The sequence below is a fragment of the Chiroxiphia lanceolata genome, chromosome 17 (assembly GCF_009829145.1).
Source record: "Chiroxiphia lanceolata isolate bChiLan1 chromosome 17, bChiLan1.pri, whole genome shotgun sequence".
NCBI lineage: Eukaryota > Metazoa > Chordata > Aves > Passeriformes > Pipridae > Chiroxiphia > Chiroxiphia lanceolata.
The window spans coordinates 2,147,002-2,168,761 of NC_045653.1; the positions used below are offsets into that span (position 1 = coordinate 2,147,002).

At 48.9% G+C, this 21,760-nt stretch overlaps 1 protein-coding gene across 1 annotated transcript; it reads right to left on the reverse strand.

Annotated features, from left to right (window-relative positions):
* Nucleotides 1-5,752: 5,752 nt before the first annotated feature.
* Nucleotides 5,753-9,011, reverse strand: LOC116795211 (perilipin-3-like). The gene is made up of 7 exons (XM_032704702.1): nt 8,940-9,011; nt 7,993-8,188; nt 7,609-7,691; nt 7,143-7,398; nt 6,584-6,783; nt 6,320-6,448; nt 5,753-6,212 (listed from the first exon to the last, which is right to left on the reverse strand). The coding sequence occupies exons 1-7, from the start codon at nt 9,009-9,011 to the stop codon at nt 5,799-5,801; spliced, it is 1,350 nt and encodes a 449-aa protein (XP_032560593.1). The 3' UTR covers nt 5,753-5,798.
* Nucleotides 9,012-21,760: the final 12,749 nt, after the last annotated feature.

The following is a 21,760-nucleotide window of genomic DNA, read 5'->3' on the forward strand; positions in this document are numbered from 1 at the left end:
CAGAATTCTGGAATAACTTAGCTCTCAACCCTTTTCTTAGGGAAAGCACAATAGGACGAGGAGGGTGGAATGAGATGGTCTTGGAACAAGATGGTCTGTGAGGTCCTTTCCAACACAGAATCATAGAAGGGCCCATGATCCACAGTCCAGAGCATCCAATTCATCTCATTCCACCTCCTGTCATGGGCAGGGACACCTTCCACTAGCCCAGGTTGCTCTAACCTGGCCTTGGACACTACAAGGGATGGGACAGCCACAGCTTCTCTGGGCAACCTGTGCCAGGGCCTCCCCACCCTCCCAGGGAAGAATTGCCTCCCACTATCCCATCTATACCTCCACTCCTCCAGTTTAAAACCATTCCCTCCTGCCCTGGCACAGTGCAAATGCTCAGGACCACCCCGAATCTGACCCTTTCCTGCTTTCCAACCCCTTCTCCAGTGGCCAAACCACCAATGAAGCACAAACCCCTCCGTGCTGTCTGCAGCTGAGGCTCATTTACCCTCCTCTGTGTCCTGGTTCAGCTTCACCAGGAGGATGAGAGGATCCAGAGCATCACAGACTGTGTGTAACATCCTCCTCTGCTGGGGACCAGCAGGAGGGGACACAGCAACACACACGACAGGACACATCACAGGCAAAGATGTTTCCAAACCATAAACTCACTTTTTTTCCCCTTCCACAAAGTGGCAGGTGTTTCCAATCAGTCTCTCACAAGGTAAACACGGGATTTGTTTTGTAATTTGTTTAGCAAACCTTGTATTTTCAGCTGTAATTACCCCATCAAGGCAGCTAAATGGAGATGACATTTAAAGTGACCTTCAGCTTCCAGCTGCAATATCCATCCTGTGGGAGAGATGGAGCAGGAGGGGAGGGAAGCACGGTGCTCCCAAGGTAAGAGGTGCCTGGGAGCTGCCAGCCAGATGTTCCTGCAAAAATCAGCCAATTCAAGGTGTTTTAGGGAGGACAACGCACTCAAAACTGAACTGTTTGATTTTCCTGGGAGGCAAAGGTCCCCTGTAGGATGCAGGCAGGTGGTATTTCCTCAAATGGAAGAGCTCAAGATGCCTTTCCTCGTCAGGAGTCCCTGAAAAACCTGGGTGTGGGATGACACCACCCTGCAGGATGGTCCATGCAGGAGTGGCTACAGGCAGTGCATGTATTTTGGTGTTCCTCTTGCAAAGGAATACGATTTTCTCCATCACTTACTTGCCAAAGGGCAGGAAATTTTGTCTTGCATTAAGACATTCAGTGAGATAACTTGCTCAGGTACCTGCACGCAGTGCCTTTAAAATAAAAGGAGTCTCCAGTTCCCTGCCCTCTGGTTCCTCTCCAGTCTTCTCCACCTTGCCCAAGTCCTGCTCTAGGTGAGCCTTTCTCTGTGCAGCAGCCCTGCTCTCTGCACCAACCTGCCAGATATTCATCTTATCTCTCTTTCCATATTCACTGCATTCTCACCTTTAATCCCAACCCACTGGTTTTCCATCCAGCCTCTCACCTGCTCTCTGTTTGTCTCCCCAGCCCTCCTGGTGTCTCCTCATCCAGCTCTCTCACACTTCCCTGTTCCTCCTGTCCCCAGATTTAGCCCCAGATCCAACTCCTCCCCACCTTTCCCAGCTGTTTCTCGCCCTCACTTTGCTTTCCCAGATAATCACCTTTAAACAGCTCCCATGCCAACATGCCTTCCAGGGCACAAGAGGAGATCCAGGCAGGAATTTTCCTGCCTGCCTCCCCTACACTAAGCTCCTGGCAGTTTATGAAGCAAGCTTTACAAAAACAGGCATTAACAAATCCCCACACTGAGGACGGTATAAAATTCAGCCACATCAGCACTCAGCAGGTTAATCACCCTCCAGATCACCTCCCCCCTCCACATTCACTGCTGGGGAAGCTCAAACCATGGCTGGATCTAAATAAATACGAGAATCAGTATTAAGTCAATACTGCAAATGAAGTGCTCCTGCCAATGGATTTTCTTCCCAGTGCCCAGAATCATCTCCACAGGGTAATGACTTGCTGGCAGAACTCTGGATCTGCAGGAGGTGCTGGGCCTTGTTTGCTGCAGGAAAAGGGCAGCTGGGCCATCGATCAGGTCAGGGGCCTGTCAGCCCTGGAGGCATCAGGGGGTTTAACAAGCCCTACAAAGCCCACACTGGAACTGTCACGAGTTCATGCTCCTTCATGTGAGGCAGCTGGAAGCAGATTTATTGACTCCCTTCCCTCCCCCAGCATCCAGAGGGTATAGAAGGAGGGAAAGCAAAGGAATGCTGTCCAGCTCAAAGCCTTGCCAGGACCTGCCAGAAGAGGCCCCTTGTAGGAGCTGCTGAACAAGGGAAGAGTTGAATGCTGACACCAGCAAATATTTTAGCTGGAAAAGCATTGGATGCTTCAATGGGGAGGGCACTGCAAAGTGATGGTACTGGAAGCACCTGTGTCCTCATCCAGAAAATAAACTTACATTCCGAAGGGCTCCTAAACCTGCACTGCTCTCACCTGATCATTGCAGAGTGGTACAATCCAGCTCAGAGCACAGGGAAGCCTCTCCAGGTTTCTCTCCCATGCTCAGACACACTTGGCTTCTTCCTCTAAAGCAAGGAGAGGAGAGGGAGGGCACGGGGAGGGTTACACTGGGAAACCAAAGCCAAGTGCTAACCAGCAAAACCAAGTTCCTGCCTGCCCACATTAGCCAGAAACAGGAGGAAAACCCATCAGAGTAGGTCCCACAGTCCAACTTTGCTCCCACACTGGCCAGTCACAGCATGTCTGTGTTCCAGCACTGAGGGCAGTAGCTCCACCCTGTTCCCCTTGCAGATTAATTCCAATAAGCTCTGAAGGTCTCGAAGTTCCCCAGCCACAGGGACTTAAGGTGACACAGAAACTGGAATTGGCCAAGCAGCCCTTCAGGGAGGTCACAAACCTCTTTTTAAACCCAGTGTATTTTACATCAAGCAATATCACAGCTGTTGTAGGAGAGGTGACAATACCCAAGCACCACAAGAAACATGGAAGTGACAAGGGGAAATTAAGCTCCTTGCAAGTAGAGAGTTTTTTACCTTTCAGCAACTTGCTGAGAACTTCAGCTCCCCAGTCTATTGCCCTCCTGACAAAGCTCAGGAAACCCTGGGAAACCCTCCTCAGGCAGCTCCCCCTGCCAGGTGGGGCCAAGGTGACATGTTGGTTAATGCCTCTTAACTCCTGAGAAGCGACAGGCTGTTGGAGGGGTGCCCAAGGGAACCTTCACCCAACATCAGCACATTCCCTGCCCTACAGGGCAGGCATTTGAACAGTGAACAGCAGGGACTGAATAAAGAAAGACAGAAATACACGAACATGAAAATTAAATAATTAAAATGTTAAGCAAAACTGGCAGGGGGAGATGGTGGCACCCACCAAAAGTGAAACAAGGAGCAAGTGCCCTGTGATTGCATTTAAAATTCAAATCAGCCCATAACTGAGCTGTCACATGGGGCCACAGCACAAGCAAGGAGGAACAGCAGTAGGGGAGGGTAAGATATAATCACTTGGGCTATAATTAACAGAATCAAGGAACACTCCATCATTCCCAGGGGCTACTGAGAGCCAGAAGAGACACCTCAAGGCATGTCTTCCCTGCCAAGGTGTTTGTTTAGGGTTGTCACACTACCAACATACTTATTTTTATCCAAAATTACTCAAAAATAAGCATGGATAATCAGACAAACAAGCTTGGATAAAATGGAGAACACTCTGGACACTTTCCCAGAGCTCAGAGGAGTTTCCATCTCAAACCCTGCAGAAAGTCAGTCCACTCATTACACTCCGCTTCTTCCCACCTTTATCCCCCTGCTGTCTCTGCAGCAAGGATGAGAGCAGAAGATCAAATAAGAAGAAAACCAAACTATTCCCATCTGTGACTGGCCTGAGAGTTTGCCCTTTCTTGTTTGGTGTGGTGTATCTCTGTGTTTCCTCGATCCCTGGAGGTTAAGCAAGAGCGAAAACACACTCAGAGGCTCCCGCTCAGCCCCCTCTTCTCAAGCAGAGCTTTAGGAGTTGCTGTGAGGACATTTCAGCCCGTTTTGGGTCTTCTGCTACAATCTCCATGGCCTACAAAAGCCTTGCAGGTGCTGGGCTGCTCCCTGTGCAGCTCCAGCACAGGGAGATTCCAGCCACACACAGCAGTTGAATTCCCAGCTGCAGAGGGTCCCAGAGCTGTGGGCTCTCAAGGTACAAGCAGTCAGAGTCCACAGGAAAGAGATTTAATGAGCAAACAAGAACATGCCCCAGTGATCCATGAGCAGGAGCAGCAGGATTTGCTGGGCTAAGCACTGACTGACACAGCTCAGGTGTGCTCCACTGACAAATCAATACCAAGTGCAGGCACACCCAGCTGTGTTAGAAGAATTCATTTCTAACAGGGCAAGTTCAAAAGCAGGATTCAGAATTCCCAGGTGGCAATGCACAACCTTGCCAATGAGAAGACAACACAGTTTGTTTCCCCCCAAGCAGCGGGACTGGCTGCACTGTCTCCACTTCCCACCCTACAAGTCCAGCAGGAGTTACATGGATCAGAACTGCATCTGCCCCCGAGCCCTTTTCCAGAGAGGAATCCCTCTGCAGCAATCAGAGCATACAGTGGAGATGTGACCCCTGCAATTTATCTCTCAGATCTCAACAGTACCTTGGCCTGACTACTTGAATTGCCTCATTATTTTGCCTTCAACACAAACTGGTTGCTACGTGAGGAAGACAATTGTCTGATACCAGCCATGCTGAGCTCAGGGAATTAGGATCCAAATCTTTGCTCCATCGGGAGGTTGTGCTGCATTAAAGAATCACTGTTGCCAAACCCCAGAGATCCCGTGGTCCTGCCTCAGCACAGTCACACAGTCATTGCACACAGAAAGTGTAGGAGGAGTATTGTTAGAAAAGTGTTCGTTCCTATGTAAGAGGGGAGAAGTTCCACCTCTTCTAGTTTTCTCTCCCCAGTCCCCGTTTCTGCCCACTGTGGAATAACAATTTCAGTTGTACTCACATGGGAGCAGATTCCACTTCTTTCCTTGAAGACAGAGAGAGGAGAAACAAGGGGCAGAGCTTTTCTTTCAGAAGTTCCACAGGCACTTGGGTCCATCAGCCTTGGCTACATCACAGTCTGGCCACTCTGAGCACATTGGGCTCTACAGCCTCTTCCAAGGAGAGTCCCACACAGCCTTTGAGGAGCTCTGAGCTCAACAGAAACACCTGGTCAGGAGAGGTCAGTGCTGACAGCAAATATCTCACCTGCACCCTCATGACACTCCATCAATGAGTCCACCCCTGCCCCAGGCAGATACTTCTACACCCTTCTGTCCCATGGAACTGAAACCTTCCCCAGCTAGCAGCAGACAGCTACAGGAGAAGAATTAAACCTTGGAGGACTAATGACAAGGGATGCCAGGGTTCTGACAGCTCCCCCAAGCATGGCAGAGTGCCAGCAGGGCCTCCAGGCCTGGGAGAGAGAAGGAATTACAGCTTCATACTTGCCAGGACAGCAGCAGGACTTCCCAGCTGCCATCCTCACTGTAGCATTGAGTGTTCTTCCCTTCCTGCGTCCCTGGCTGCACTGTCCCAGCACCAAGGACTGGATTGGAAGAGCACAGCTCACATCCACTGAGCAATACTCACTCTTACAGCCTTTGTCCAAGAGAGGCCAGAGGACAGGTTTTGTATGCAGTAGTTTTATTTTAAGCAATTATAACCCAATACAAGCAGCTTTTAGGAAGACAATTCTTTACACTGTGTATTAGCTGAGGGTTTGGTACCAACAGCAATCATTGTTTTGTCCTTTACATGAGGGTGGTGGAAGCTTCCAGATGCTCTGCTTCTGCTGTCTCTGCCTTCTCCTGTGAGGATTGATCCTCCTGGGAGGGCTCCTGCTCCTCCCCCTCCCGGGGGGAGAAAGGTCCCACCAGCCAGGACAGAGGTGTGTTGTTCTTCAGGTAATCCAGCAGCTCCTCCATGTACTCCTGGATCACAGCCAGCTTCCTCTGGCTCTGGGTCAGCACACTGCTGGACAAATCCTGGAAGGAGTTTGCCACCGAGAAAGCAGCATAAAGCTCCTTGATGGTACCAAGAGACTCTTTCACCTTGTCCTGCAGGCTGGAGGGAAGGCCTTGGATGGCAAACATTATTTTGCAGCAGGTCATTTGCAGCTGCTGTGTGATTCTGCATGCCATGAGCAGGGTCAGAGACTCCATCTCCTGGGAGGAGGCAAAAGGACAAGATCAGGAGGGAGTCACTTAAAAATTAAATATATATAAGTCAAGGGGATGCCCAGAGCCCTTTGTTTCCCTCCCCAGGAAGGTACCTCTGGCTCTGCAGGGCTTTCATCTCCACTCTCTTTGAGAAACTTCCTACTGCAGTCCAGCCACATCTGGTGTAGTTTCTCCTGCCCCTCCTGGAGCTTTTGGCTAAATCCTTGCTTAAACACTTCAATCTGCAGCAGGGGAAGATCAGAGTGTCAAGACAGACAGATCAGCTGGTGAAGAGCTCAGCTCTTCATCACAGTAATGAAATTGAAACTAGACCAGCTCTCTGGTCCCGTCCTTCCAGGGGCCTGGGCTGTACCTACCAGCTCGAGGATGCAGTGAAGCTGCCCCAGGGCCTCCCTCATACCCTGCCAGACCTGCTTCACCTTGGCTGTGGAGTGCAGGTGGGCAGACAGGCGGAGCTCCTCGGAGAGAGACCCCAACCTCACAAAGTACCTCCTCTGCTCCCGCTGCTGCTCCACCGGCATCGCGGCCGAGCCCTGCTCAGACACGGCCAGCCTGGCTGAGGGAAGAGGCAGCATCTGTCACTGACTGACCAGGCATGGCAGAGAAACAAGCATCAGATCTCAGATTAGGAGCCAGGTACTCTCCAGCCTGGCCCTGGCACAGATTGGAAGTGTTTTGGTGTCAGGGCTGGAGGGGACAAGGTCAGAGCAACCTGCTCTAGGGGAAGGTGTCCCTGCCCATGGCAGGGGCCTGGGACTGGGTGATCTTTAAGATCCCTTCCAACCCAAGCCATTCTGTGATTCTCTTATTTCCATTGGCCTTATTCCACAGTAGTGGGGTGAGGAATGGGACTGACCATCCCCAGTCTAATGGTTCCCATTAGAAGTAGTCACACACACCCCCCCATTTCCTTACCTAGTTCCTCATTTCCAATGGGGAGAGAGTCCCCTTCTGTTCTCTCCAGCACAGCCTCTGCCCCACATCCATCCGTCTGTCCCACTCCAGAGTCTGCAGCCACGCCCACACTGCTGGTCACTGCAGACCTGGCAACCTCCACGCTGCTCTGAAGGGTCTCCTTGGTTACATCCACCACCTCCATCACCCTGCTGCTCACAGCACCCCTCACATCAGCCACTCTGGATGACACCAGCTCTTTTGTGTCAGAGATAACCTGGGGAAGAGGAGGAATACCAGATAAAGGAGTGGGTCATACAGCACACTGAGGTTCTGAACTGCACCAAGAGGCCAATTAGCACAGCGAGATAAGCATTTACTCCTGTAGGAACCTGCACTCAGGGGTAGTTTGTTCCCACTCCCAAGGTTAGAAATCCCACAAAAACAAGGCCACTCTGCCAGGGACAGCACAGCCTCAGACTCTTACCTGTTCCACTGGCTTTTGAAGGATTGGCAGCTTCTCCCCTAGTTTATCCAAGCCCTTGGAGGCATACTCGCTTGCTGCAGCAACTGAAGAGAGAAGAAAGGGGTCAAAACTTGTTTTTCTGCAGTTCTACCTCAAGTTCCACCTTGCAAAATTCAGTTTAGGAAAGCCAACATCAGAGCCCATCCCTAATCCTGCAGTGAGCAACCCTCCACTACACTGCTTGGACCGGGGCTCAGCTTCAGCCCCACTCATAAGCCAGGAGTTGTTTTTTTTCCTGTGGCAATGGGGAGGTGCATTTCCTCATCCCAGGACTCCTTCCAGAGCTGGAAGGAGCCAGAGAGCCCCTCAAGAGGCAGGTCAGGCTGCCCTGGCCCAGGGGGTTACCGTGAGGCTCCAGGGAGGCCAGCACTGGCTGCACACAGCTGGCTGTGGCTTCGCTCACGCTCCTCACTCCCTTCTCCGCTGCATCACACACAGACCTGAGGTAGGGGTGGCTCTCCTTGGTGGAGGCATAAGCTGTAGAAACCACACTACAGGCAGAGCTGACCAAGGTCAGGTTAGCCACCTGCTTTACTGCATCCTAGAAGAGCAAAGAAAAAAAAAAGCAGCCATGAAGCTTCGAACACAGCCCTGAACTGCTGACACCATTCTGCCCCAAAATTGCCTGTCTGGGGGGAATTGTCAGCCACACAAGTCACTTAGCCTGGCTGACAAAGCAAGGCTTGGCTTACCTGTACACTTTCTTCAGTTTATAACTCAGTTATAGACTGAAGATATGGAGCTTTGACATTTCTGGGATGGACCACCCACTAAAGTTTTCCTCCAGAACAAGGCTACCCAAGGAACAGGTGAGTTTTTTGGGAAGCCTCAATACTTGAGTCCCCATATCCAGCTCATTTGGAATGGTTATTTAACAAACTGATATCCCAGGACTGAAGTGGGTTTAAGCTGACAGGCTATACAGTCTACAGAAAGTGTGCTGCTGGTCATGGGAACAGAGCAGGTCTCAGGGATGCTGAAACATGGGAATCTTTCCACAGGAGCACTGTCTGCAGCAAACCAGGAACTTGATTACAGAGCTAGAGAATCATCTTTCCTAGCCAAGACCCAGGCTAATTTGCTTAGACTAGGAGGTTATTTACAGGGCCTTTAGACCTACTTTTTTGGCTGTGTTGCCACCCAGGTCTCCAGCAAAGCTGCAGGGCACAGCCTGAGCACAGGAAACCCTCCTCCTTTTGTGGGGGCTCAGCTCTCCCCAGCCATGGCAGGGTCACCTGCTCATACCTGCACCCAGGAGCTGCCACTCCCCACGTCCCACCTGGAGCACCCACCTCCTGCTCCTTCTCCTCCACTTCTGGGGAGCTCTTGGCCACCTCCTCTTTGTCAGGCATAGCAGAGGCCATGGCAGCTGGAATGCAAGTAGAACCAAGGTTTTTAGGAAAAGAGGGCAACCCCTAAACCTCCAGAGGGATCCCCCTTCCAGGGGTCATAAAAGAGAGAAGTTCTTTTGCTACCCATTAAGGGGAGACACCTAAAATGGTCTTACAGAAGGAGGGGATCTGTGCTACTTGCAAATCTACCTGGTATTTGAGTTTATGATAATCAGAGGAACAAGGAGAACAGTGTTTCCCCACCCATGAAAACTCTTCTCAGAGACACCATAGTGCTCATTATCAATATATTTAGGGGAGGTACCTCCTTCCTCCCCACAAAGGCTTCCAGGAACTCTCAGATAAAAGAGATAGTAACAGCAGAACTGGGGGGAAAATACAGCTTAAGGATCATCCTGCTGCTCTTACACACCCCAACCAGAACCAGCTCTTCACCCTAAACCAGCACAGGCTGTGTCTGACCTTTCATGCAGCACCACAAGCACAACTTGGACTAGGATTTATTCCATGATTAAACCAGGTAAGAAATACCTAAACACAAGCCAGGATTTCACAGAACACTTCCAGCTTTAACACCTGAAAAACCTCACCTGTAAATTTGAGAACAGTACCTTTTGGACCTGCTGGAGGTGAGCAGAAAACCAACAAGGAAGAGCCAGCCACCACACCACAGCCCACTACCCCCTCTCTGCCTTTTTATAGTGGCTGGGGAGTGGGGTAAGGAGGGACCCTCAGGGACTGACAGCTCTGGGAAGCAGCAGGAAGGAGCCAGTCTCCCTCCTGGCCAATTAGAGGTGAAATAAGGCTGAAATGGGCCTGCTGTGGCTCGTTAATTACTCTGTAATTAAGCAGGTACACCTTGCCCTGTGTAGATGAGCTCTGTGAGGAGGCCAGTGCCTTCATTTCATCAGCAATAGTTATGGGCATGTGTAAAAGTAGTTTCATGTTCCTAGATTGATGATATTTAATGATTAATGGTTAATCATGTTCCTAGATTATTGATGAGCAATAAGATTTGGGGTTATCTAAGGGGAAATTAATTTCTGAGTTTGTCTGAGGTGCCACAATCAGATCACATTCTGTGTGTCCCTGACCAGTTGTCTGCAGATTCTGAACATTCCAAATAATTGAGTTTCTCTGACGACAGACGCTAAGTACCAAAGATCCTGATTTTTACATTAAATATATGTCATTACCTGTGGTTTCTTGGGCACATTTGATGGTAAACTCAGTGTGAGAAAAAGGAAAAAAGAGACACTTCTGAATGGCCCTGACTGCACAGAGATCACAGTCTCCTGCAGTTTTCTGGGTGAGGAGCTTGGGTGGTTGTGAGGTTGCAAAATAACCCTGTTTTAATGGCCATGGAGCTGCTGGCAAGCACAGTGCTGGAGGCTAATCCAGCAAACCTGGAGGTTCTGACGTTCTGTCTCTCCTCAGAGTTTGCTCTCACTGTAACAGAGAACATGAGAGCAATCAGAGTGCAAATGGCTCTGGGTGTTCCCTGGAAAGAAACCCTCCGAGCACAGACCGTCCTCCAGACAAGCCCTGGAGCAGCAGCAAAGTCATGTCAGAGGATCCCTCGTCCCAGAACGCCCTGAGGAAGGAGCAGCATTTGTGGTTTGTGCCTCGAGGTCTGTCCTTCACTCTCTGGCTTGGGCTGGGCCAGCAGCACCCCTGACATCCCCCATCCCCCTGCACCTCTGGGCTTCCATTGCTCCTCACAGCCCCAGCTGGGAATTCCACCCCTGCCCCATAGGTGGGATTTACAGTGTGGAGTAGAGACATGGGGGTGAGCAGGTCCTCCTTGGCCTGGTGGGGCTCTGTGTGACCAGAGTCACACGGGCTCTCACTCTGTGCAGTGACAGAAAGGCCCTTGGGATCCTGAGATGTCCGTGCAGCCACCTCTGTCTGAAGGGACAAGTTGCTCCAGGGGAGGTTTAGACTGGATATTAGGAAAAATTTATAGAATTTACAGGAGGTGACTCCATCAGGTCCCATCAGCCTGTTCCTGTTGGTGCTGGAGAATTCAGTGAATCCACCAGCTCAATCAGTCCAAGGGGTCCCAGCCCACAGTGTATCCTGTCCATGTGTCACAGGATGAGCACTGGCACTGGCTGCAAATGAATCACCATTTCTGTGCTGATGATTGCACTGGTGTTTGAAGACCACAGAGCTATTGTGGAAGAGCAGGGCTCCCACCAAGGCAGAGCACAGCCTGTGGATTCTGTATCCATGGAGACAGCTCCTTCCACACTCAGTCATTTGGCAGAAATTAAAGGTAGCCATCCCAGTGCTAATGATGGGAATAGGGAGGCTGGAGCACTGGGCTGGACTTGAGGACTGTGAGACTCTGTCCTCATCCTGCCAGCTGTCTGCAAGATGAGATTGTTGGACTCTGTGTCTCAGCTTCTTCATCTTTAAAATGCTGATCAGGATTTTGACCTTTTTCCACAACGTGCTTTGTGATCTGCTGATGAAAAGTGCCAGATGAGAACTGGGGGTTACTGATAACCAGGAGAAAAGCAGCTCCTGCTTAAGTCAAGCCACAGCCCCTCAGCCAGAGAGATAAGTTTCTCTGTGCAGATCTGGCCAGCACCTGTTGCCAAATCCTTGGATTTGCTGCCCTCCAGGAGGAGGAGGCACAGTCAGTCTCTGGTGTGGAAATGTGCTTGTGCAGGAGCTCAGCTCGAGGTGTGAGCAGAGCTGTCAGGAGCATGAGCTGAGCTCTGCTGTCCAACACATCCTGCTCCTTCTGCAACACCTGGGTGAAGGACACACAGTGACTGTGAAACAGGGACCTGCTGGAGCGAGAACACAGGAGGCACCAAGGTGATCAGAGGGATGGAAGAGCTCTGCTCTGAGAAAAGGCTGAGAGAACTGGGATTGCTCACCCTGGAGAAGAGAAGGCTTTGGGGTAACCTAATTGTGGCCTTCCAGTACCTGAAGGGGCCAACAAGATGGAGAGAGACTATTGACAAGGGTCTGGAGTGACAGGACAAGGGGGGAATGGCTTCCCACTGAGAGAGGGCAGGATTAGATGGGATATTGGGAAGGAATTCCTCCCTGTGAGGGTGGTGAGGCCCTGGCACAGGTTGCCCAGAGAAGCTGTGGCTGCCCCATCCCTGGAAGTGTCCAAGGCCAGGCTGGACAGGGCTTGGAGCAACCTGGGCTAGTGGAAGGTGTCCCTGCCCATGGCAGGGGGTGGAATGAGATGAGCTTTAAGGTCCCTTCCAACCCAACCCATTCTATGATGACATAGGTGCCACCACCTGCCTTCCACCAGCATCCCTTTTAGCTGGACCAGTACTTCCAATCAGGCTGGACCACTGGGCAACTCCCAACTGCAGGGTTGGGACCATCCAAACCCCTCCAACAGCATCCTTAGCTCAGAGACTGATGCCTGACTAACTGTGCTTGGTTTCAGTGCAGAAAACAGATCTGATGGGCACAGAGGGGGTTATTGCTCTTCAACAACTTAAAATAGGAGGTCTGGGTGCCCCTCTGCCCCTCTGCTCCACAACACTCCTGCTTAGGCTGTACAGGCCTCTTTCAATCATCTCCATAGTGTGCCATCAGCAGGTAAGCCAGGCCCAATATTTGAAGAGGGTACCCAGCAAACCATCCTAAACACCCCTCAGAAACATCATCTGAAGAACTTTCCACAGAAAGAAACTGGAGCTTGAAATATGTGCAGAGCACAAAGAATGGGCTCCAGCAGCACATTCTGAAAATTGCTGCTTTAGGCAATCTCCTTAGCAGCTTGTTAGATGTTTTATAAGTGTCCTTCCCAGCTCCAGAAGAAATAATGCTACTAATGATTGTGTCAGATACAAAATAATTTCACAGCCTTTTTTTTTTGCCTGCGAGCTTTCCAATTTCAATAAATCATGTGCCCTTCTGTGCAGCTGAAGGAATCCAAACCCCATAGCACAGGCAGCTTGGCTGGAAAAGAAAATAAAAATAGGAAGGACACCAGGGCCATCCTTTTCTGCATTAGCTGCAGCCAATGCTCTGTTTGCCTTAGCAAGTCAGGCACTTGCTGAGCTGTGATACCTTCTGATTAGCACAGCTCAGTGCTCCCTGGGATCCCAGGAGGAAGTGTTGGGATTAAACATGGGGATGGATAATGAGGGAACCTGCCCATACCTGCACGTTTCCCTGGTTTGCAGAGTGGGCTGGTGTCCCTGAGAGAGCTGATGAAGATCCAAGCTCCCCAGGGCTTGGTGGGATGTGACATGATAGATATCCCTCCCAGATATCCCTTGGAGCAGGGAAGGGATTTGCACATCTGATGTACCAGGGGAGTGTTTGAACTGCTGAACTGGAGGGGACCAGTAAGCTCCCTGCAAATATTGCTGTGCTCAGGACAATTGTCCTTGTGGACATAACCACAGCTGAGTGATGGCATCAACCCAGCAGGAAAACCCCTCCTGCCAGCAACATCCTCGGGGATGGCAGGGGTGAAGCTGGGCAGAAAGGACACACTGCCTTTGTGCCTCCTACCCAACCACACACCAGTGAGAGTTTTGCCTTTTTAAAGATAGAATTTGGATTTAAAGGTGGAATATTGTATAGGGGGAATGGCAAACCCCTTTCACACTTCTCCCTTGAATCACAGAATCACAGAGGGGTTTGGGTTGGAAGGGACCTTAAAGACCATCTCATTCCACCCCCCTGCCATGGGCAGGGACACCTTCCACTAGACCAGGTTGTTCAGGGCCCCATCCCACCTGGCCTTGAACACTTCCAGGGTTGGGGCAATAATGAGTTTATTTCTAACAGAATAATTGCAGCACAGGCCAGAATTATTTGAAATATCCAGAAACAGTCAGGAAAAATTCCCATTTCCAGGAAACGTGGATTTCCAGTCTTCTGAAACTCCCCACTGAATTTTCACTGGGGATGATGGGGGAAAGGCCACAGAAACAATTGTTTTTAAAAAGTATTAAAAAAGATGCACTGAGAGGAGCAGAGGTCTGTGAATCTTCAGTGCTCAATGCAGTTACAGACTGTGTGCAGCTACAGACCATGAATAACTAACTTGTTCTTATGTTGATTGCATTCATCTCCTCTTTTTGTCCTGAATAAGAGAAAATACCACTCCAGACTCTTGCAGAAAGCAGGGTAAGGCCAACAGCTCTCCAGCATCAAGGTTTGGTGCTCCAGTGGTCTGGAGAGCACTTGAGGGGGTGACAGCCCCCTCCTCTGCAGATCCTCCCTCCTGCTCACTCCAGCTCTGTGAGCTCTTTCAGGCTGGGGTAGAACTGTTCCAGCCACATTTTGGGGATGAGAAAGGACTCTCCCAAGCCTGCATGAGGAGAAACACAAGCACATGTGTCCCCAGACGCTGATAAAGCAGGTTTACATCTCATGGCTAATTGCAGATCCTGGCTGAGCTTTGTCTGGGGTTTGTACACTCTCCATCCAGTTCTCTGGTGTCTGCTGCACTCTGAGCTCACACAATGATCCTCCCATCACTCAGGATACTTACACTACCTTTTTCTTATTCAGTTGCCTGATTTTTCACTTTTCGTAAGAATTTAATTACCTTTGAAACCTCTTCTGTGCTCTGTAACACCTGATTGAAATTTAGCCAATGGATACAGGAACTACAGTGCAGGGACAGTGTAAAAACCCAAAGGAGACAGTTACACTGCAATGTGAAATAATAGATAATCCATTTGAGTTTAATTTATCCACAGCAATTACAGGTTTTCCCTATATGCTAACTGATGTGATTTTGAGACATTTATTGCAGTCCTGTATGACCCCTCTTTTATCCACTGAACTGCCTGAAGTGCCTGGCAGATGATCCCATTCAAGACCTGCCAGGGATCCCATGCTGGGCAGAGCAGCAGCCTCAGCTCACCAGAGGGAACAGTACAGAGTAAAAAGTATAATTCAAACGAGAAGGAAAAGGTCAGAAAGCGTGTGATTAAAATTTTGCATGTGTGGATATTTAATCTCTTAATTATTAAAGCTGTACCTGAGCTCCAGGGCTTTGCCATGGAGGTAAGTGGGGAACTCGAGTGTGATGATGATCTTTGGAGTACTTTCATCTTCCCCCTGTGTAGTTTCCACTGCACTGCTCTGTGTCTAAGTTTTGGGTCTTGTCTGGCTTATTCCCTTGGCACAAGTCATGATGAGTCCCCATAAGATCCCTGCTCCCTGCATCCATGACCACTGTCCCCCGGGTCAGTCCTGTCCCTCACATTGATCCATCACAGGCCATGGGTAGTGTGAGATGCTTCTTCCAGGTAGACTCCCAGTAACTGCAGGCTGAGATAAGAATCATTGCTTGGGGCAATTTGGTGGTTTGAATCTTTTTTTTTTTTTTTTCTGTAGATCACCTGACCTTTAATGTCCTTCTTCAAATTGCCTCCCCACTGTCCCACTGACTGATCCCAAATGGATGTCTGTTTTCTGCAGGGCATGGCCTGAGGCTTTCTTGGGAGAATGAGGATGCAATACAGGGTCCTGAGGTCTGGAAACATCGTGGTATGGAGAAGAATCTGTGTCCTGGTCCTTGGCAGGAGGACTGCAGGGCGGGTGTTACCGAGTGTGTGTGTGGGTCTGGCTGAAGGTTGTCCGTGGTCAGTTGAGTTCCAGCCACCAAACCCCAAACCTTGAGGCTTTAAACTTCCACAGAGTGCTTGGAATGCATTGCCACCATTAGATTAGATGAATTTCAGTGTGGTTCAATTTGCAGTTTAATGGCATCGAGGTCAGAATGGATTACAGCCATTTCCTCTGCCCTCCAGCTCTGACTCTGACACAGGGTGTTATTTGCTGAGTTTCAGGAAGGTTTTAGGAATATCTCTGGTGTGCCAACAGCAGCCAATGGACTGGTCCAACTATTCTGCATTTGGATTTCAGAACTGGTGGCCTGAGGGCTAAAGTAGTTTTAATGCTTGGTTTTGCAAATAAACACCCAATCTGACATGGCTACATGATGCCAGGCAGTCAAAATCACTTATGAATGTAGAAATATTGGGGGATCACACCAATGCAATCAAAGGCAACCTGCTTGTAACATTCACACATTGTTTTCCCACCTCTCAATAGCTTTTTAATTCCCATTTTCAGGGGGGATTCTGTTTGTTGGTTTTGGTTTTTTTTTTTTTTTATTGCAGGAGTTAGTTTTAAAGATGTTGCATTAGAAATATAGGTGGGGTCACCTGAATGTAGACTGATGCCTTCAGCTACACACAGTGGTTTTCCAGCAGCCCCATTTCCCACACCATGTCCATGGTGCCGTGGTTTCATGGCCATCCCTCAGCATCCTCGAGGATGTCTGGCTCTGCCCTGGGAAGAGAAGGTGTCTTTTCCTCCTGCTGCTGGAAATCTCCTTTCTGGGTCTGTGCAGGCTCCAAACTCCAGTGGTGAGCCCTGGCCAGGAGCTCCTCTCCCTGCTCCCACGGGATTGCTGTTCCCTGGGGCAGACTTTCCCAGAACTCCCTGTATTCCAGGGTGATGTGCTGTGGCTCTGCTCACAGCCCACGAGGTGCTGGTGTTTTATTCCCCTCTCCAGGAGCCTTTGCTTGCATCATTGTCCAGAGCAGTGTGACAGGACTGTCCTACTTTGCCTCTCGTAAAAATAGCCCAGAAAAAAGGTTTGATCCCTTTCCAGCCACGGAGATAATTGGGAGCTGTTTGCTTCCATGATCTTCCCAGTCAGTTGTTACAGCTATTTTAAAGTTATTCTTTCAGTGCTTTTTTTTTCTGATGGGGTCACTGAGATTGGTGCTAAATCTTGATACACCTGTCAAAATACCTTTTTTTTTTCACTGACAGAACGTTTTGTATTAGATGTTGCAGCATTGCTGTATTTTAATATTTATCCCTTTCTTTTGCCATTCTCTTAAGTAGTTGGAGGATGCAATTTTCAAATCTTTTATTGCACAGCCTTTTATCAAACTGTCTCCATAGCTGCTGGCTTTTTTTTTTTTGAAATCAGATTTCTTTCTGATAGGATGAGATCTGAAATCATTTGTTATGTTCCTTGCATTTTTCATTTCAGAAGTCAGGCATTGCTTTTTACACAGTTTGTGTGGGGCTTTTTGAGGCTTTTGTACTTCTTTTCTCCCCTTTTAATATCGATTCTAATGTTTGTCAGACAGTTTTATTTCTGGCCTCTTTGTTCTCTGCTTTATTTGATCTTTCCTGTTGGTGCTTTCCTATGAGTTTTATAACGAAATTCCTTTAATTTCCAACTGATGTCTTTCTTTAAGTACTGTTGACATGGAAGAAAGCAGAAGAAACATCATGGACTTTATGCTGGTTTGACAGTCTAATAAAAGATAGAAAAAAATAGCATTGGAAGGGGGAAAGCAGCTCCTTATTAATCTTACAGGTTTCTTGTAATTGGAAGAGAATGGAAAGAAAAATAAGAGAGACATCTAGGGAACAGCAGCAAGATGTGGATCCAGCCAAGCCAGATTGGCAACATAAACAAATTGCTTCATAAAGTGGATTTCTTCTTATGGAATCACAGAATATCCTGAGCTGGAAGGGACCCCCAAGGATCATCCAGTCCAACCTCTGGCCCTGCACAGACACCCCAACAATCCCACCCTGTCCCTGAGAGCGTTGTCCAAAAGCAGAAGAGATGGAGTGACTTCCAGCAGATTCTGGCTGTTGGTGGAAGGGGATATATGGTATATTTAGGTCTGGGTAGGGATGGGTCTCTTCACTGTATTCCCACAAGAATTCAGAAATAGGGACCTGTCACAGGGTGAAATTCCGAGTACAATAATAGAGTCACTGAGCAGTGATGTGAAATATTAAGGAGCAGTTTAGGAAAACTCCCCCAGCTGCTGAGGAGGGCTGGGATGGATCGTGCTCAGCTGCTCCTGTTGGCATTTCTCATGCTCTGCTTGTTCCTTCCATTCCTTACAACCCTCTTTGTCTTGGCTGTGTCTTTTCCTCCTGCCACCGTGCTGAGGGTGGGGAGAGCAACCCAGGAGCCGTGGAGGGGCTCTCATGAGTCACTTCTGCTACACAATTTAATTGGTGAAGTCTGTATTTACAGCACTGACGTCTGACTGAGAGTCAGAGCCCTGGTGTGCTGTGATGCACGAGATACAGCAGGACTGATGCAAAAACCTCCCAGCCAGGGCAAGGCAGGCAGAAAACAAGGGAAAATGTCAGAAAACTATGAGATATTGCTAATAAAACTAGTCAGCATTGATAGAAGGGGGCTTGGGAACATCCCAGCCAGGCTGAGGTGCCAAGCTGGGGACAGCATCACATCCCATCAGTGAGTGAGAGGGGCAGGGAGAGCTGACAGGGGAGGTGACAGACTGGGAAAAGCCCTGGAAGGACAGGAATTGCATGTGCTGACTCTGGAGCAGCAAAGCAAAAAGAGCTGCCCCCTTGTTACAGTCATTTCAGCCAGAAAAGGCATTGCAATATTGTTTTGGGTTTTTTTTCCAAAATACTGAACTTCCCCTCGGAAGGAATTAGCAAAGCCATCCCTCACCACCACCTCTCCAGAGCCCCCTTGGCTCAAGAGCTGCTCATTTTAAACCATTCTCACCTCTGTGTTCAAGGGCTCCCAAAGGAAAAGCTGAGTAGCAGTACAGCCTTTTAAAAGGACTGTGTTTTCTGTGTAAGAGAACCAGGCCAGCCACGGGGAAATTGTTCCCCAAGGAGCAGGAACATCCTGAGTCCTTTCCTCCAAGAATCACTGCCCCTGGTAACACTTGCTATTGATCAGGCACAGCCTCAATCCACTCCTTCCTTTCTCATTTAAGAGCCTGACTTAAGAACCCTATAACTCAGCTGTTGGGGATGGAACAAAGGAAGAAATGACAGGAATGTGTAACACTTGGGAATTCTACTGGAAGATGCCACTTGCAAATGGTCTCTTCTCTCAGGTACCTTGGCAAGCCTGGCCTGGCCCTCCCTGTGACCACAAATCCCAAAGCAAGAATAAATGCTTCACTCAACAAGCCCAGGGGAAAAGAGGTTTCCACCACCTCTTCCTGTGACCTTCCCATTCTCTTTAGATGGAGGAAAATGAAAGAAAAAAATAAAGGATTTTATAAAATCATAATTTGTTTGCTCAGGAGAGAACTTTAAATTCAGGTTCTTTTGCACATCTGCTGCCTTTCTTTAATTAGAAGTAACAAAATGGGGTTTGTTTTATGAAGCCTTGGAGGTTTGGCCCACGCCCCAGCTGTGCCAAACTTCCACACAATTTAGGTTTAATCAGATATTCCAGTGCCCAGACTAATGGGCAGTGAAACACACCCTGAGTCCTGCTGACTCCTCACCCTCAGATGAACCAGGAGCCCAGGATTAAAATTCAACTGATTTTCACAGTTTGGGTTCAGATGAGAGACTCCTGAGATGAACAGCCCAAAGCCAAACCTGCCCATGGTCTCCTGGTCCCAGCTCTGCCACGTCATGCCCAGAGCAATGATTTACTGAAGCTCAACTGGCACGAGGCCCCAGCCCTGCTCTGAGCTCCAGCAGTGCCCAGGAAAACAAATATTGGCAGAAAACAGGTTTCCTTGGAGGAGAAAGAAAGCTGGCCCAGAAGTTTCCAAGCTGAACCTGCTCTGCAAGGCAGGAGCCATGGAGATATTCAGCTTGGGGAAAATACTGCAGGAGGGAGTGCAGTTTTTCAGAGGGGGGTTAGGGAGGGTTTGTGGCTTTTTTTGTACAAATCCTCCAGTGTTTGGTGTGTTTGCAAAGCCCCTGCAGTGGTAGAGTGGCTCGTGGCACAACTCAAGTGCTTTCCCAAGAGAGGGAGCATAGGGGAAAACAGTGTGTGTATGGAAAATCTTGACATTCCTGCACAGCAGTGGTTTGCCTGGACTGAATAATAATAATAATAATAATAATAATAACAATAATAATAATAAAAATATAATGCTACCATGGCAGGGCACACGTGGACGTGCATCACTTCATTTACAAGAGCCCTCTCCTGCAAAGGAACAGCTTCAAAATGGGAGGAGAAGAGTGAATATTTTCACATGGAACTTCATTAATCTAAAACCACTTTGCAGGCAGGAAAACAAGCCAATTACCCATAAATCCAACCCCACTCTGTGACTGCCCATTGCTCCTCTCCCTGTATTTCAGGTGGGACATCACAGGGTACCAGCAACTCAGCTTTGTGATTCCAAGCCCTGATGTGCAGCTGATCCCATGGGAACACTCCCAACCTACCCCCAGCATTGTGCAAGGACACATCTCCTCCCTGGAAAGCTTTCCACAGCTCCAGCTGCTGTGGAACAGCCTCCAGAAATGCTGGTGCAATGCAGGAAAACTGAGTTTTGCTTCATTCTGCATCTTCTTGGAGAGCGGAGAGCACGTGCTGGGATATTGGGACACACACTGGCAGCACCATTCCAGCACTTCCAAATGGAAGATCACTGCAGGCAACACATCTCTGGGCTCCCAACTACAGGCTGGTCATGGCTCCCAGGTTCATTGTGTTCTTTGTTCACTGAGCTCTTTGTGAATAACAGGAAACCCAAATGAATGTCACCCACCCTGAAGTCATTGGTGCTTATTTGAGCTCCATCTTTAGCTTTGTTTTTACAGGTAAAAGGAAGAAAATGATGGGCTGTTTTGGACAGAGCTATGGGAAGTGTCAGCGATGCACAACACAGCCAGGGCAGAATGATCTGTGGCTGGTTAAAATCAGTGGGATGGCAGGGTGGAGGCAAGGGCTCCCTGCTCCTGCAGAAATGGGAGCACAGGCCCCCCAAAACCTGGGTTGCCACAAGCTTGCCTGAACATGGAAACCAGTATGGGCTCTGAAAAGCACCTTTTTATCTCAGTGCTCACAAACACCTAAAGCAAAAAATGTCTCTGAGAGAGCAAGACAACAAAATTCCCCTTGAAAAGATCAAAGGCTGAAGCCTCGCTTAGAAATGCTCCAAGTACTTTATGGCATTTTTCTTTTCATTCTTTTTTCTTGCTCAAAACCTATCCACTGAGCCTCACCCTGAGCTGTTTCACACCCCCAGAAACAGGATTTCAGGGCAAACAACCTGTTCATGGCAACATTTCACCCATCTCTTGCTCTGTGGCCAACCAAGCATCAGCTTTACCTGTGCAGGAGCCAGAAACGTGCCTCATCTCTGAGCTCTGTGAGCACTCCTACAATTAGTGCAATTAGTCCAGATTTTCAAGAAAAGGTTGGAAGGCAACACCCCCAAATGGCAGCAGGGATACTCTGCAGATCTGTCCCTGCCCATGCACAATGCCATCCTCTGAATTTCCAGCCCCGATTCTCCTCACTCCCACAGGTTTCTTTGGCTTTTTGACACTGAAGATCTCAAGGAAACAAGGGCTCAGATGCTGCTGATATCGGACACCAGCACCATCTGCTCCCTGTCCTTATTCACTCTGCATTAAAGACTACAAAGCTTTCATGAAGTCAGAAGAAAGAAAAAAAAAGCACAGTGATATGTCATCTGGGATTCCTACTGTTTGCTGGTAATTAAGTTTGTCACAGTCTTGACAGAGTTGGGAACAATGGAGGGAATCAGAAAGAAATGGCAGAGGGAGGGAAAATATAATAAGAGTCACTCTGGAGCTGTTTCCTTCTGATTCTGTTGCCAAAGAAAATGATTAAAAGAAATAATGATATCTCCATGGTGTTTGCTCCCCAGTTCCACTCCAGATAGAAATTCAACCTAACAATTTGTCAATTTTTTTGAAACTCAGGTAATGTCATTCCAATATTTACCAGGCTGCACACCAGTTCCTGGGGTTTCTGTCAATTCAAATCTAGGCTC

What these genes read in the sequence shown, in the direction of transcription:
- LOC116795211 (XM_032704702.1), bottom strand. Translation starts at nt 9,011, where the DNA reads ATGGCCTCTGCTATGCCTGACAAAGAGGAGGTGGCCAAGAGCTCCCCA. An exon ending in GGCCTCCCTGGAGCCTCACG is followed by an intron (nt 7,692 to 7,992) that starts GTAACCCCCTGG and finishes TTCTCTCTTCAG; the next exon opens with TTGCTGCAGCAAGCGAGTAT. An exon ending in CATTGGAAATGAGGAACTAG is followed by an intron (nt 6,784 to 7,142) that starts GTAAGGAAATGG and finishes CTCTTCCCTCAG; the next exon opens with CCAGGCTGGCCGTGTCTGAG.